Source organism: Anomaloglossus baeobatrachus, chromosome 2 (genome assembly GCF_048569485.1).
Source record: "Anomaloglossus baeobatrachus isolate aAnoBae1 chromosome 2, aAnoBae1.hap1, whole genome shotgun sequence".
NCBI lineage: Eukaryota > Metazoa > Chordata > Amphibia > Anura > Aromobatidae > Anomaloglossus > Anomaloglossus baeobatrachus.
The window spans coordinates 109857120-109870219 of record NC_134354.1 but is presented as its reverse complement, the minus strand read 5'-3'; the positions used below and the strand labels follow the sequence as shown (position 1 = coordinate 109870219).

The 13100-nt window shown below is 43.1% G+C and overlaps 1 protein-coding gene across 2 annotated transcripts in view; it reads left to right on the top strand.

Annotated features, from left to right (window-relative positions):
* Positions 1-13100, top strand: part of FOXN1 (forkhead box N1) — a 140006-nt gene that overhangs the window by 16166 nt on the left and 110740 nt on the right. The window contains exon 2 of one of the 2 annotated variants that reach the window (XM_075335266.1): positions 5655-5767. The exons of the other annotated variant lie outside the window; for it this stretch is intronic. Coding sequence (XP_075191381.1) covers positions 5707-5767 — 61 coding nt within the window. The 5' untranslated portion in view covers positions 5655-5706. The remainder of the gene's footprint in view (positions 1-5654; positions 5768-13100) is intronic. 2 annotated transcript variants of the gene reach the window in all.

Genomic DNA, 13100 nt, shown 5'->3' with positions numbered 1-13100 from the left:
AAAATCACTGTACTCCTACCAAACAATACAAATCCAATAGCTACAGTAATTCCTGGAATACAGAAAATAGCAATACAACTAAACAGTGCAATACAATATCATCTGGACCTTCTAATAAACTCACTCCCTACTGACCCCTTGTTCTAGAAATGTTTTTTATTTCATAGAAAGAAGTGTTTTTACCGTTCTTAGTATAGTGCTACATTAGCATTTTGCTCACTACTAAAATAAACCTTACAGATTATTTCACTCTGTTATTGTTTCTATGTAAGATTTAGATATTGTGGCTATTTAGATTTTTAACTTTTACATTTAGATTACAAAGCATCAGGGTGGGAAATTCCATTTAAAGCACCAGTCCAGCATTTTATTTTTTATTTTAGTGCTGGAGTGGTATTCTAATCTAAGGTCCCAGCCCCCGGTCTTAAGCTATGTTCACACATTGCATTTTTGCTGCACTTTTTCTTTTGCCAGTAAAAAAAAAAAGCTGCATTTTCCGTGTGTAATTTGTCTACAGTACATGTTTAAAGTGAACCTGTCAGGTGCCATATGCACCAAGAACCAAGTAACTTTTTACATTTTTTTTATTTATTTTACTAGTCCCCCTAGGAGATTTTTTGGATCAGCAGTCTGACTGCCTGTGTATTTCTGTTGATCAGAGTTCCACAGCTCTGATCAACAGAAATGCAGCGTTCCTGTTAGAGACAGCGCTCAGTCGGCTCTCACAGGAAATATGTCATGATAGCTACAGGAGTCATCACATGACCTGTTACTACCAGGGCAACCATCGCAGTGATCACGGGGCCTCCAATGGCGGCGGCCATTTAAATCGTGCTGTCACATTTTGACAGTGCGATCTAAGGGGTCAACAGGTGCGGGTGGATCTCGGATCCACCCGCACCTGTTAGCTGCACATGTCTGCTGTTCAAATCAGCAGACATGTGCAGGGATCACCTCCGGCTCACCGCAGGAGCCGGTGGGGATTATACCAACTTGAACAACCTCATTGATAGTCGCTAAGCCATGTTAGTGCAGGGATTTCTGCATGTGACATGCATACTCAATACTGAATAAATTGAGATGTTTTAAAAATTCTCTGTTTCCATTTTTCATCATTTCCATATCAGTAACATGCCTATCCATTCTGTGATTTCCATGAGTCCATGAGTTTTTCTTTTTGATGTTACATGATCAATTTGGAGGAGTGTATACATTATATGTGTGACGATTTTTGTTGTTAAGAGAATAAGACTATTTACAGCATTTATAGACCATAACACCAGATAGGAACCAAAATCAAAACAAATCCAGTACATTTTAGTGTGATTCAGGTTTGACAAAAAATTAATTGTTCAACCAAATTTTGGAAACTATACCTGCAGGAAAGCATAGCACGCAAACATTTTCCTGTTCAGTGGAAACAACATGGATGTCCCATCCATCATCGCAATATTGGAACCAATGGGATAATTGATATGAATATTGTCCATTTTCTTAAACTCTCGTCTCATTGATTACAGTTTTAAAGTCAACACATACACTGTGTGCAGAATTATTAGGTAAATAAGTATTTTGATCACATGATAATATTTATACATGTTGTCCAACTACAAGCTGTATAGGCTTGAGTAGGACAACATGCTACTAGCATGGAGCATGTAGAACTAAAAATTAAGTAAATCAGGTGATGTGCATCTCTGTAATGAGGAGGGGTGTGATGTAATGACTTCAACACCCTATATAAGGTGTGCTTAATTATTAGGCAACTTCCTTTCCTTTTCCAAAATGGGTCAGAAGAGAGATTTGACGGGCTCTGAAAAGTCCAAAATTGTGAGATGTCTTGCAGAGGGATGCAGCAGTCTTGGAATTACCAAACTTTGAAGCGTGATCACCGAACAATCAAGTGTTTCATGGCAAATAGCAAACAGGGTCACAAGAAGCATGTTGGCCAAAAAAGATGCAAAATAGCTGCCCATAAATTGAGGAAAATCAAGCGTGAAGCTGCCAAGATGCCATTTGCCACCAGTTTGGCCATATTTCAGAGCTGCAATGTTACTGGAGTATCAAAAAGCACAAGGTGTTCCATACTCAGGGACATGGCCAAGGTAATGAAGGCTGAAAAACGACACCTTTGAACAAGAAACATAAGATAAAACATCAAGACTGGGCCAAGAAATATCTTAAGGTTTTATGGACTGATGAAATGAGAGTGACTCTTGATGGGCCAGATGGATGGGCCAGAGGCTGGATCAGTAAAGGGCAGAGAGCTCCACTCCGACTCAGACGCCAGCAAGGTGGAGGTGGGGTACTTTTATGGGCTGGTATCATCCAAGATGAACTTGTGGGACCTTTTCCTTTGAGGATGGAGTGAAGCTCAACTCCCAGACAAACTGCCAGTTTCTGGAAGACAACTTCTTCAAGCAGTGGTACAGAAAGAAGTCGGTATCGTTCAATAAAAACATGATTTTCATACAGGACAATGCTCCATTACATGCATCCAACTACTCCACAGCGTAGCTGGCCAGTAAAGGTCTAAAAGATGAAAAAATAATGACATGGCCCCCTTATTCGCCTGATCTAAACCCCATAGACAACTTGTGCTCCCTCATAATATGTGAGATCTACAGGGAGTGAAAACAGTACATCTCTCGGAACAGTATCTGGGAGGCTGTGGTGGCTGCTGCACGCAATGTTAATCGAAAACAGATCAAGCAACTGACAGAATCTATGGATGGTAGGCTGTTGAGTGTCATAAAGAAAGGTGGCTATATGCTTTTGGGTTTTGTTTTTGCATGTCAGAAATGTTTATATTTTAAATTTTGTGCAGTTATATATCGGTTTACCTGCTGAAAATAAACAAGTGAGATGGGAATATATTTGGTTTTTATTAAGTTGCCTAATAATTCTGCACAGTAATTGTTACCTGCACAAACAGATATCCTCCTAAGATAGCCAAATCTAAAAAAAAAACACTCCAACTTCCAAAAATATTAAGCTTTGATATTTGAGTCTTTTGGGTTGATTGAGAACATAGTTGTTGATCGATAAAAAAAAATCCTCTAAAATACAACTTGCCTAATAATTCTGCACACGGTGTAGAAAGGCAAAAAATCAGGACTAATGTGAAACATGATAGAACAGATGACAACTTTTGTGATAAGTCACCACCAGTCTCCACAGCTGAATACCATAGTAAGCAAGTGGCTGTTTTGTTGTATTATATTCTCCCATCATTTCTCAGAAACTAGATTTTAAAAACCAACTGGAGACCATGTGTCACGTCGCCACCGAAGTTGACTTCTGCATCAATCACCAAACGACGACGCGTCACAACTGTGGGTGGCGCTGGGGACGAGGGAGCAGTCAGTGGCTCTGATGGGCGCAGGCTCCGCTCATCTATTAGGCTGGGTTTCACTAGGACCTACAGTACCACTGGTTGACTGTCGTGGTGTGTGCCTTCCGGCTGGAGTAGCTACCTTTCAGCTGGGGCCAATGGGAAGGGATCACACCCCTCTTATGCTTTCTCCCTTCTGCTGGCAGGTGCCAGATATAGTCCTGTAATTCCCTGCTAGACTCTGGTTCCTTGCTGTTTGTTTGTATTCCCGTATATTGACCTTAGCTTGACCACCTGACCACTCTTCTGCCTGCCGTTTCTGTACTTCGCTGCTGGTTCCGGTTTTGACCCTTAGCCTGATATCTGACCACTCTCTCGCCTGATGATTTTTGTCCCTGTTCTACCTTCTGTATTTGACTTTGCCTGGTTACTGCTTTTCTCAGGACCGCAGTCTTCCACGGGCAGCAATCACCTAGGCCCTGTCGTAATTCCAAATCCCTGTATAGGGGTTAAAGGGTTGCGGGGTCCAGGTTCCTGCTTTGTGGGCGGTTGCCTCTATTCACCTGTTTCATCAATTCTCTAGGCAGGCGTCACACCATGTATCTCAAATGTCTAGTCTGAGAGACCTCTGCCTGGTGGCCTGTCCCCACTTTGTTCCCCTAGATTGATAGTTCTCTACCCATACACACCATAGAGAGAGACCTGTCAATCAAAGGATGCAGGGTGGGAAATAAGCTCAGAAGAACCTGCTTTTGAACTGCTCATCTGAAACACATGGTCCCCAGCTGATTTTTCAAAGTATGTATTCTCTTAAAGACTGGAGCATTTCAGAGTAAAATATACATGTGTAAGAGGCTATCATGTTTCAACCTCTTAAGACACCAATCGCATCACTGTAATGTGTTGTATTATATGGTAAATAGTGTACTGCAGCTTTGGGAATATTGTGATGTAATATGCTCCTGTGTATTGTATGCTGTGATGAAGTTATGTATAGTAATATAAGGTGCAGGGTAATACATAATGTGGAATTTGATAATGTGCAAGGTATGATGAATAATAAGTATTATCTGTGGTTGCCAGACTGTAAAAATAAGATAGAGTTAAGTGTTGGTAATGTAATGCATTACAATGTTTATATTAGAACTGTGTGAAAGGTTAGACCTGCCCAGCACAGCAGGGTCAGAACCAAAGTGTTGGGACTAACCCACCCTGGAAGGGGTGAGCTGATAGAGAAAGTGATGGTTCATTCTTGAAGAGTCAGGGAAGGCCTAGTGAGCAAACATGACAAGTGTAGTCGGTCGGTTGTGAAGGTTGCATTCAGTGGGTGGTTTGGGGCAACGGAGAGCAAGAGACAAAAAGCAAGATATTGTGATCCTTGAGAGTGGCCAGAAATACAGGGTATTAACAGCATTGTAACTAGTGACAGATTCTGAGACGTTGTGGCCCCAGACAATAGGAGTCGAAGGACGAAACCCTAGCAATCAGACCCCTTAAACTGTCCAGATACTGGGTAACTTCTACTGGTATCGGGTTAACCTTAACTGGCTGGTGACTGTGTCTACCGACTGAGCAGTTTCCCACTAGACATCCAGTAGCGCAAAGCTTTACTCTAGTCATTAAGGAACCCCTGAGGAGACTTGATTTGTGACTGCAGGAAAGCATAGTGACTGATATGGTGTGTACTGAAACATTGAACTGGGTTGAACTGGGACACACTGACCTAGTTAGATTGGATGCAACCCAAAGGGAAGTTAAACTGTGTCTCCTAATGTAGAAAACTGTGACATACAGGAAGACATGTCCCCGTTATCTGGAATGTAAAGTTGTGAATGAGAATGAAAAGCACGGTAAAAAGTTGCGGATGAAAGTGAACTGTTGGTCTCCTTATGAGCGCAAGTCATCATCTGATCCTGACCAGCCGACACCAGCAGCAGTATGCAGCCTGCAGGGGTTCCCAGCCCACACGGTCAAAGTCCACACACCCAGCCAGGATCAGGTGTTTTATATAGCGTGTTTGGGAGTCCGTAGTCAATCGCTCAACCTTGACTACCAACTCCGGCCACTCTACACATGGAAGCAATAATAACTCAAGTGTAGATTCATGTTGTCTGAATCTCCTGTCAGGTTTCCATTAACAAAATACCACCAGTATGGCAGCCAACAGGACAAAAATATGATGTACCAGCTGTATAGACTTATGTTAAGCATCACACATTTTAAGAAAGGTGTCAGGTTGAAAGGTCCGGTGTATAATCCGTGAGATATTGCAGCACATATGCAACCGTAATACCATATAATATATTTCTCTTGCACACAGAAAGAAAACTCAGCATAGACACTAATGGATAGATTTGCATTAATGAGATCACATGGAAACTGAAAAGAACGACTTTTCTGAGTTGGAAGAAGAGATGGTGAATACACAATCTGGTAAAGAAAGACTCTATTATTTACAGCAATGGTGATATGATGAAATAACAGCCATAGTCCAAAGCATTTGCAGTATTAATTACTGAAATATCTATGATCACCCTGTACTAGTGATCAACTGTCAGCAGCACAGTGTACAGTGAAAAGCAATTAGAAAAATAATTGGCTCCTGTTTTCCATCGAAAAGATGGAATGTGTGAACAGTATCATGGAAACAAGAACTATTGAATTGAAGGGCAGGCTGTTCTTGTACTTTCGGTGTAACATTTAGCACATAATCAGCTCTCTACAAGTTTGGGTTTCCTGTAAAATAATAATTCCTAACTTCTTTTTTTGTATCTTTATGGTCATTGGCTACATATTTGCATGGATGGCTCAAAAATGACTGATTGGGAAGAACTACTTTTACTATAAACTGCCCTAAGGCCAGTGGTGAAACTTGAAGCTCATGGGCACCAATGCAAAGAATACAATGGGGCCTCCAATTATTGCAAGTCTTTTAGAGCATTGGTCTTTTTATAAATGCCAAAGGGACTCTTTGGGCCCCCTAAGTTCCAGGTCTTGGGTGTGATTGCAACCCCTGCACCTATTGTAGTTATGCTCCTGTCTAAGGCTATGCTCAGAATATAATAAAGTAGCAAGGGGTTCCTCTGCGCTGCCCACGTAACCAGTCGGATCAAATTTAACAGGTTTATTTATCTATGCGTTTCGAGGCAATCTGGTCCCTTCTTCCTGATAGAAGCATAATCCATAAATGATTGTTTTTATGCAGAAGAAGAGGCCAGATCGCCTTGAAACGCATAGATAAATAAACCTGTTAAATTTTATCCGACTGATCATTTGGTTACACGGGCAGCGAAATAGGATCCACTTGCTACTTTATTATATTCCAGCTCGGTGTCTCTACACCTGTGGATCTGCAGCAGCCTGCAGTGGGATGTTCCACTTGCACCCATAGACTTGTATGGGTGCGTGTGATGTGAGACTCGCTGATTTGGCATGAGATAATAATAGCAGATGGGCCGTGTCCCTCCCATTGTTTAACAAGCTACAGCCTTTTTGTATGTACAAGTGACTCTATTACGCTCACTTTATTTAATTCTATAGAAGTTCTGAATACAGTCGGGTGTACTTGCTGCCAATGTACGTCAGGTATTTTACTTTGGTCTACCCTAAACATGCTAGAACAGTTGGCTTATTTAGCTTTGTCTTCTTTATATTGGTTTTCATCTACTAATTCACAGTTGCCGTAAAGACTTAGGCGGGCTTTGCACGTTGCGACATTGCAAGCCGATGCTGCGATGTCGCACACGATAGTCCCCGCCCCCGTCGCAGCAGCGATATCTTGTGATAGCTGCCGTAACGAACATTATCGCTACGGCAGCTTCACACGCACTCACCTGGCGTGCGACTTCGCTCTGGCCGGTGTCCCGCCTCCTTACTAAGGGGGCGGGTCGTACAACGTCAGAGCGACGTCACACGGCAGGCGGCCAATAGAAGCGGAGGGGTGGAGATGAGCAGGATGTAAACATCCCACCCACCTCCTTCCTTCCGCATAGCCGCCGGCGGCAGGTAAGGAGATGTTCCTCGCTCCTGCGGCTTCATACACAGCGATGTGTGCTGCCACAGGAATGAGGAACTACATCGTACCTGTCGCGGCACCGGCATTATGGAAATGTCAGGGAATACACCGATGATACGATAACGACGCTTTTGCGCTCGTTAATCGTATCATCTAGAATTTACACACTACAATGTCGAAAGTGACGCCGGATGTGCGTCGCTTTCGATTTGACCCCACCGACATCGCACGTGTGATGTTGCAACGTTCAAAGCCGCCCTTAGGTCAGGATTCAGAATGATGCCGATACCCTAAGGGGTACTTTGCACACTACGACATCGCAGGTGCGATGTCGGTGGGGGTCATGTTGAAAGTGACGCACTTCCGGCGTCGCTCTCGACATAGTAGTGTGTAAAGCCGAGATGATACGATTAACGAGCGCAAAAGCGTTGTAATCGTATCATCGGTGTAGCATCAGCTAAAACCATAATTACCTTGCTGCGACGGTCCGATGTTGTTCCTCGTTCCTGCGGCAGCACACATCGCTGTGTGTGAAGTCGCAGGAGCGAGGAACATCTCCTACCTCCTTCACCGCGGCTCCTGTCGGCTATGCGGAAGGAAGGAGATGGGCGGGATGTTTACGTCCCGCTCATCTCCGCCCCTCCGCTTCTATTGGCCGCCTGCCGTGTGATGTCGCTATGACGCCGCATGACCCACCCCCTTAATAAGGAGGCGGGTCGCCGGTCAGAGCGACGTCGCAGGGCAAGGTGAGTGCGTGTGAAGCTGGCGTAGCGATAATTTTTGCTACGTCAGCTATCACCACATATCGCAGCTGCGACAGGGGCGGGGACTATTACACTCAGCTTGCGATGTCGTAGTGTGCAAAGTACCCCTAACTCCCAGTACCCAAACCATGGTAAAATTACTTGTTGGCAACTTTTCACACCCAGCACTGGAGCCGCTAATTTCTTACAAATATAAATTCTAAATATATACTGATTAGAAGACATTAGAACATTTCCAGGTTTCTTGTCCAGCCAAAGTGCTGCTACAATATTAAAACAATTACACAGGAGAACAAGGCAATAAATCTCGGAGATCAAAAGGGTGAAATTTGTGGTATCACAGGGCCACACCTTGGCCCCTCCTTCACTCATCCTAAGGCTTTGTCCCTCAAGGCTCTAATCATTTTCTTAATAGTCGTTTATGAAATTTAAATCGGATGAGTTGCCAAACCTAATGAAGGGCGTTCATCGGAGAGTTTCCAAAAGTAAATGGAGTGTACCCAATTTTAATCTTGTATATAAGATGTATAGTATCAGTAAAACAGTCTGTTGACCGTGTTTTCCATTTTTTAATGTATTCTTAAGGACAGCTGCTTTTTTTAAAGGGGTTCTCTACTTTGGACACTTTGTTAGGAAGACCCTTTACAAAAAGTATATCACAAATGATTCTGCTGTGATCTGTAGGTAAGCCTGATAGTAGGTGCTTCATTTCCTTTTGGCGCCATCAGAGGGCAAATTAGGCATTACAAAATGACCTTTTAAATCAATAGGTTGTTGTTTGTGTAAAAAGGACAGGATGGGTCCTCCAGAACGAGAGATGCTGTTAGTAACATCGGTTTATTCTGGCCAAGTGAAAAGGATCCTCAAGAGAGGACTTCCCTACTATTAACCAAAAATTACATAAGAGGGTATACGGAAATTAGGTTTATATTCTTGACAATCACTTTAAAGTGAGCTTATTAAGTCCGAAAAAGCAATTTACCTTCAGATATAGGGAAAGATTTGCAGGTTATTTGCGTTACAATACTGTCTAGCTGCCTTAATGACAGTGCGGCTACTGGGAGAAAATGAACTTTATTCCTTACAGGAGCCACTGCCTTTCAGACAGGAGGGCCAGCATGGCTACAGTCATTGCTCAGTACACATAGGAACTTTGATTGACAGCTCACTGTGTACTAAGTGGTATCTTTAGTGACTTTGTGTATGCCTCTATGACTGAAAGTCACCGGCTCCCAGGAGGAATAAAGCTCAATTTCTCCAGTTACTGTATGTTTTTTAAGGCCTTCAACCAACTACAGCAGCTTCATTCTCCCTTCTCAGTTTGTACACAACTGATAAAAAGAGGATGTGAAAGAGATGTAGCATGCTCTTCAGGCTGTCAGCTTTGTCCAAAAGAAGTGGAAAAGTAGACACCCGTTAGTTGGCTGCAGAGCTTATGTGACATACCAATGTCATGTGAGCCCCAGGAGACATCACTGGAATGGCACCTGAATAGGAGGTGAGTGCAGGCTGGCATTATTTTACATGGTGGAAATATGGATGATTGAGAAGGGGTTGTCTGAGTAGTGGACTACCCCATACAGTGCACATGTCATTGACAAATGTAGAGTTAGGTTTCAAATTACACTTTTTTGTGCAGTATTATCACATTGCGCTGTTATTTGTATGACGGTATATCTGTACATAACTTTGTGTTTGTCTTATACAGTGGTTTTAGACATAGGTTCTGTAACGCCTGCATGGAACTTCTTTCTCTGAATGGCTGTAATGGACAGGCTAGAGGAAAGCCACCCACTAAGCAGGATTCCGAGAGCCACAAAACCCTTTATCCCCTATACAGGGATTTGGAATTACTACAGGACCCCGGAGTTCGCTACCTGGGGAAGGCTGCGATTCCAAGAAGAGTAGTTGTCAGGCAGGGTCAAACCAGGAAATACTGAAAAGGGACAAAATCGGCAGACAAGAGCGTAGTCAGGAATTCAGGCTGAGATCACAACCACAGATAGCAGCGAGGTACAAAAATAGCAAGCAGGAGAGTAGTCAGAAAGCAGGCAGGGACAAAACACAAGGATCAATATTCAGAACAGAGCGAGAACCAGAAACAAGCAAGAACACAAAACTATATCTGGCAATGACCAGCAGACAGGAGGGGGAATTAGAAGGCTGGTGTCTTCCCATTGGCTGTAGCTGAAAGGTGGAAACTTTAGCTGGAAGACACATGCCACATCAGTCAGCCAGTGATACTGCAGGTCCCAGGGAAACCCAGCTTAGTGGATGGGCGGAGCCAGCGCCCACCAGAGCCACTGGCATCAACTTCTCCCCTATCACCAGCACTTTCCACAGCAGGACCGAGGCAGAAGCGGACTCTGGTGGGGACGTGACAGGTTCATAGTCATCTCTTTCCCCAGTGAGTTTTCTTTATTTCCCTTACATCATGAATCCTTAAGTTATAGGATCACAGCTGAACTGTAATAGAGATTCAACAAACTCCTATGCACTACATGAAATGGATCCAAAGCAGCAGTAATTTCCTAATATATTATATAGGTTCATATTTATACACTGAAATCCTTTATCTGACCTCTGGTAAAACGGCAGAAACCGAACTTAGGGAAAAAAAAAAAGGTTAACCTTCAACATGTTTCTTATCACGATTGCCACAGGGTGCACTTAACCACTGGGCTCTACCTGTTGATGTAATTTATTATTGCAATTAATCATACATAGGTTGCTGATAAGTGCAGTGCTATGTCTCCTCAATTTGTGAATATTTTGTAAGGAAATATGCGAACATAGAGTTAGAATGAATTTCAATACAAAGGGTCAGGTTTAAGCTTGTCAGGGGACTGGAATTTGGTTAGAAGACATTTAACTTTATTCTCGTCACACCGTGCTGTCCTCTCCTTAAATAAGTCTCTGCCATAAATAATATTATGTAACAATCCATATTATTGTCTCTACTATTTATCACTAAATTATGGGATGGAATAGATCTTAAGTTTTAGATTTAGACTGGACTGAAGACTTTAGGGCTTACTTAATAGATTCAGATGGATGCACCCACGTAAGCTCAATAATGGCACCTACGTGAAAAAGTCAGCCAAGGTGGATTTTCTTTTTTGCCAATAATTATCTGAAATGTGTAAGGCTTAATTGGTCATACAATAATAATAATTCATTATTTGTGAATGAGCATTATAAGTGTCCCTAACTGGACAGGTCTGGCATGTAGTTGGTACCTATGCTTATTCGAACAATCTCACAGTGAACAGATCCACTGTAACAAATCTTTGCAATCCATCTTGTATGTTATCTGTAGGATAGCATTGGCTGAATTGCCCACACAGCAAGAATTATTGTTCTTTCCTGTTATATAACAAAGTAAACCTGCAATGCGATTATGCCACAGAATCGGTGGTTGGCAACATGAAGCCCATCAATTGAAAAGATATTAGTATTTTTCTGTGTAATTTGGATATTATATTGAGGCCAGATTCACAATCTGTCATTGTATGCCCTGTCATTTTATTTATACCAAATATTACTGTAAATTAATTCTACAGTTAATTTCACCCTGTAGTGCTATGATTTTGATAGGCTAACTTGGCGTTTTCACTAATTACCGGCACAGCAGAGGAGGAAGAGGGTGGAAGAAGCTGTACAATTTTGGTGGGTGAACTAAAGCTCCTGATAATCCACAATCCAAATGTAATAAAAATAAATAAGCTTCATAGTCCTACATTGTTTTATAGCGTATGTGTTCATATTTTTTTATTTATAAAGGCCAACAATTAGAAATTGAGGGATATGTGGACATCCCTTCAGACAAAAAGTATAGTGCCATCCTCTTCTGCAGTGGTTTGATTGTCATCACTCATCACGGACATATCAGTTGTGCAACCGATGCAGCCACACAGAGGCCCAAGACGTAAGGTGCCCATTTCTACCTCCAAAGCAGGTGGAATTGTGTATTATAAAAAAAACTCTTGAGCTACAGAGGTCCAAATATTGTTCTTGTACAGGGGCCCTCTTCTGTCTGTATCCGGCAGAGGGGCTCACAATAGAATTTCTGTATTGCACCCATGCTACTGTAGGTCCAGTTTCATAAGAAGCTAAGTTACTTATTAGTATCTACTTTAAAGTGTTAGAAAAAGCATGGGAACCTGAAAATGGCTACTCAAATACAGAGGAAAACATAAATTTATGCAGACGTTGCCTAGAACCAAAGTGGTGCGAGGCCACAGTGTAACAAGCCACAAGACATCAGTCTAAAGTTCTCCGTACTAGATTAGTTAGCCGCTCCAGGGATCATTTTGTTTACCTGACAGATAAGAAGTCTATGACAGTGGCTTAAGGCCCAGTCACACACAACGACTTACCAGCAATCCCGAAAATGATGTGACCTGATAGGGATCGCTGGTAAGTCACTGGGAGGTCGCTGGTGAGATGTCACACAGTCAGACCTTACCAACGATGCAGGAACTATACAGGTTGCAGTAGCGACCTGTATAACGATCTCAGCAGTCACTGTGACCCTGTCACACAGTGTCAAAGACAGTGATGTGTCCTGCCCAGCAGGACATCGCCTTTGAAGAAAATGGCCTGGACCATTCTGCAACGACTAGTGTGATGCCCTGGACCCCAGGGGTCACAGGTCACTACACAACATCACACACACACCCTTCCCTGGACAGGTCAGACCAGTCACACATGAAACCCTTGTTGCCACCCTCCAGGGTTGATGTCCACACCAGGTGGGGCGGAGCCAGGTGGTTGGCCCCACCCACCGAGGAGTTCACAGACCTGGAAGCGGGAAAACACAGTAGTCAGTCAGACAGTCAGTCGGAGAGTCCCGTTGTGGGCAGTAGAGTGAGTGAGGAGTGAAAACTGTGGGTGTCTGAGTTGGAGCCCAGGCACGTCCTGCAAGGTCAGTAGATGGTGGTGGCCGTCTGCAGGAGTTGGCGAAGGTCAGCGGAACCGGGACCGG